Source organism: Zea mays, chromosome 2 (genome assembly GCF_902167145.1).
Source record: "Zea mays cultivar B73 chromosome 2, Zm-B73-REFERENCE-NAM-5.0, whole genome shotgun sequence".
Classification (NCBI taxonomy): Eukaryota; Viridiplantae; Streptophyta; class Magnoliopsida; order Poales; family Poaceae; genus Zea; species Zea mays.
This window is the reverse complement of record NC_050097.1, coordinates 102,230,194-102,234,418: the sequence shown is the minus strand read 5'-3', so window position 1 is coordinate 102,234,418 and position 4,225 is coordinate 102,230,194. Positions and strand designations below refer to the sequence as shown.

At 45.4% G+C, this 4,225-nt stretch overlaps 1 protein-coding gene across 1 annotated transcript; it reads left to right on the top strand.

Moving 5' to 3' along the window:
• Positions 1 to 1,709: 1,709 nt before the first annotated feature.
• Positions 1,710 to 3,540, top strand: pht13 (phosphate transporter protein13). Its single transcript, NM_001279982.2, has 2 exons — positions 1,710 to 2,244; positions 2,343 to 3,540. Exons 1-2 carry the CDS (start codon positions 1,726 to 1,728, stop codon positions 3,372 to 3,374), a joined length of 1,551 nt encoding a protein of 516 aa, NP_001266911.1. The 5' UTR covers positions 1,710 to 1,725; the 3' UTR covers positions 3,375 to 3,540.
• The last annotated feature ends 685 nt before the right edge of the window (positions 3,541 to 4,225 follow it).

The following is a 4,225-nucleotide window of genomic DNA, read 5'->3' as shown; positions in this document are numbered from 1 at the left end:
GTGAAGGTCAGAGAACAGGTGAGCAAAGTCTGCCTTGAACCCATCCTCTCTTCCCATATTGCTTCATCCTCAGTGATGGCTCCATTATACTTTACACATGTGAATCAATTTAGGATGTTTGGTTTGAGGAATGAGCTAGTCCATCACCTTCTCACTCCTCATTTTTTGTTTGGTTTGTAGAATGAAATGAGTTGATTCATCACCACCTCATTCCTCATAGTTAGTTAGTTAGTACTAATATAAGGAATGAGGTCATCCCACCAAATTTAAGGAATGAACTAATTATACACCACCTCATTTTAGATAGAGTGATACCTCAAACCAAACATCTCCTTAATTCCAAACAACTCTGCGGGATGTTGTCAAAATTCTCACAGGATAATATGTCAAATCTTCCTTAATGTCGAGTTCTTCTAATTGTTGAGCATCCATTAAGATTGCTGTGACGAACCAAAATAGGACAACACAATTAAGGCCATCTTCATTTATTCTTCCTATCCCACGTGGATTGGATGGAATTGAAAAAAAAATATATGATGAAGATCAAGGAGAGAAGGCTATAGTGCATATGAATGTATAATAAAGTAAAACACAAAGGTATGAAAGTATGTCAATCATGCAACGTAACTACGTAAGCTTCATCCTTGTAAAAATGTTATAAAGAGTATGTTATATTTTTACACAGTTCAGCATTGATATTATGTCCTAATTAAGTTGGTCATTTAACGCAGGCAGTCAGCAGCATAGACTGTACCGAGCTGAAATCTTTACAAGATTCTGGGGATATTACACCATACGCGTACAATCCTTGTCGTCCGATACGTCATACAGCCTGGAGCTGCACCGATGTGAAATCAAAACAAGAACAGTCAAACATTCGCTGGCCTCAATCAACAGTTATTTCTTTGTTTATTGCAGCTGCCGTCCGGGACGCGCGCGACGAAGACTAGCAGCAGCTTCGTACCTGTTTCGTTGCAAGAAGTAGAGAGTGAAGCACGTAATTCCAGTCTTTTATAATTTTCAGTCTTCTGGAAGAGATTGAATCATGTAATTTTCAATTAGAGCAGTTTTTCAAATCAATTAGACGAAACAGCAGAGAACTTTTGTACGAGACTTGTGTGCCTAGTAGATAATGATGAAACGTACTCCTAGTATTTTTTTCCCACATGATTGTACCGTAGTAACTTCTTTTGTACCGCAATTTTACTCCTCTTTCCAAAAATTAGGACTTATTTGGGGTAAATGTAATATAGGGGATTTAGGGGATCAGAATCCCTTATTATTCAATTTGGAATAGTAAAGCATTCTAACCCGCTCAATCCTTTCTATTTCACTTGCTTCCCACAAGTTTTTAGGATTGGTTTGGTGAACAAAGATTTTTTCCCTAGAGGGAAAACTCTTTGCTATTTAATTTTGAATAAGGGAAATTTTCTTCTTTTAGGATTCTTTCTAAATTTCTGTTCACCAAATTAATTTTAGTACTGTTTGAGAGCAACATATCAGAGTGAATTAATTAAGAATTTTAGCTTCTCTGAACCGCTCCGGTTTTGTGGCCGAAACTAGGGACGACCTGTTCTTTTTGGCCGATTTTCGCAATAACGTTTCAGCCAATCACGGACAAAACTTGAAAGCGCGACCATACATTTTTACACTCCCCAGCCATATACATCATATTTTTATCTGAGGAGGTTTGCAACAAGAGCTAGCGGAAGAAGCGAGCGCTGAATGCTCATCGAGAGCCGCCAAATGGTTCGCAGGCAGCTGAGAGTGCTGTCCGCTCTGGATGTGGCCAGGACGCAGCTCTACCATTTCATGGCGATCGTAATCGCCGGCATGGGTTTCTTCACCGACGCGTACGACTTCTTCTCCATCTCCCTTGTCATCGACCTGATCTCGTTCCAGTACTACGATGGACACATGCGGAGCGCTGTCAAAGCCGCCATCAACGGCATCGCCCTGTGCGGCGCCTTGCCGGGGCAGCTCGTCTTCGGCTGGCTCGGAGACAAGATGGGCCGCAAGCGCATCTACGGCGTCACGCTGGTGCTCATGGTGGTCACCTCCCTCGCGTCCGGCCTCTCCTTCAGCAAGCGCCGTGGGAAGAACGTGGTCACCGTGCTCTGCTTCTTCCGTTTCTGGCTCGGCGTCAGCATCGGCGGCGATTACCCGCTCTCGGCCACCATCATGTCCGAGTACGCCAACAAGAGGAGGCGCGGCGCCTTCATCGCCGCTGTGTTCGCCATGCAGGTGGATGTCCTAATTAACTTGCACACAACAGATTTTATTTATTACCATAACCAAGAATAATGCATCATCTGCACTGCTGCTCGATGGAATCCTCGCAGGGTTTTGGCAACCTCGCAGCAGGGATCGTAGGCATGGTGGTGTCGGCCGCTTTTACGAACAGTGCTCCATCCAACGCCGACTTCGTCTGGCGAATAGTTCTCATGTTCGGCGCCGTACCGGCTACCCTCACCTACTACTGGCGCATGAAAATGCCCGAGACGGCGCGGTACACTGCCCTAGTCGCCAAGGACGCCAAGAAGGTAGCCTCCGACATGTCCGCCGTCCTCAACATGCACATCGTCCCGGAGGACGAAGCAGTGTACGAGCTCGCCCGGCACGATCAGTACGGTCTGTTCTCGGCGGAGTTCCTACGACGCCATGGCGCCCACCTCGTCGGCACCAGCATGTGCTGGCTTGCTCTGGACATCACCTTCTACTCGCTCAACCTGTTCATGAAGGACTTCTTCACCAAGGTTCGGTTGCTTGGAGCTCCGCACCAGGGCGACGAGCCGTTCAAGAGAATGGTTCATACAACTGCAATGCATACGATCCTCGTGCTCTCCTTCTCGCTACCGGGGTATTTCTTCTCCGTTGCGTTCGTCGACCGCATTGGCCGTGTCAGGATCCAGCTGCTAGGGTTTGCCATGATGTCTGCCTTCATACTCTGCCTCGCTATCCCTTATGATCACTGGACTGATGATAAAAACAATAAGTACGGATTCGCTGTAATGTACGGCCTCACCAGCTTCTTCGCCAATTTCGGTCCCAACACCACGACATTCATAATCCCAGCGGAGATCTTCCCGGCACGGCTACGTTCGACATGCCACGGCATATCTGGGGCATTCGGTAAGCTCGGCGCCATAATTGGCGTGTTTGCCTTCGTTTACGCCGAAAAACATAACAACAACCGAAGCATGCTGTTCGCCTTGGTTGGGTGCAACCTTGTTGGCCTTGTGTTTACGCTCCTCTTGCCGGAGTCCAAGGGGAAGGCACTGGAGGAGATCAGCGGAGAGATGGAGGAACAGCACCCGGAACAGGACGCGGCAGCTGTTGCTGCGGCGGAGTATGTAAATGTGGTGCCTGTTTAGTAGTCAAGATGTGTACAGTGTAGGTTTATGGTGTGCTACTCCTCTTTTTTTGTCGGTGTGTGGTACTACCTTAGCTTGTTGACTTAGGTCTTCATTTTTTGTTCTCTTGAAAATATATTCATATATGTATTTAGTATGTGAGTTGGGAACAAAATATTTCACAACTTCAGATTTAGTGTCAGACCATTCTTACTGTATCATATTTTGCACCATAAAGACTCTACTACTGGACACAATGTCTCTATGGACCAATCATTGTCGAATGTGCATGAATCAAATGTGATCCTCCTTCAATGTTGGGTCCATATATACAAATAGTTGGGATCCGAGTGACTCCACAGTGAAGCCTCCTATCATTGTCAATTTATGTAATGATCCGATAGTGATATTGTTGAGCATCATTTGTGGCACTGGGTACGGCCGGACGGTCTACGATAGGTTTAGATCAGGCGAATTAAACTACTATCTCAACACATGTTTATCCTTCTAACAAGTGGGAGTTGTTGGAGAACGTTTAGGAATAGATCCAGACATCCCCTTCTTATATATTCAAATGGGTACGGCCAATTGAATTATCCACAATTGAATATATATTTCGTTCCTTTACCTTTTGCCCTAAGAGTAGATAGTAACGTAGCCTTGTTCACCTCGATCTTCATATCTCTTCGACTCTACGTCGTCTGGAGGCGTATTGGGTAACCTGCCAATCCCAACACAAACCCTAGGATCTCTCCTCCCTGTAAAACCCTAAATTTGGTGTATAAAATTTCTTTCTTGCTATCCACAAATTCATGTGTTACTCGTCTTCTCTTTTCTCTCTTAACCCATTTATTTTTTTCCTTTAGCAAGAG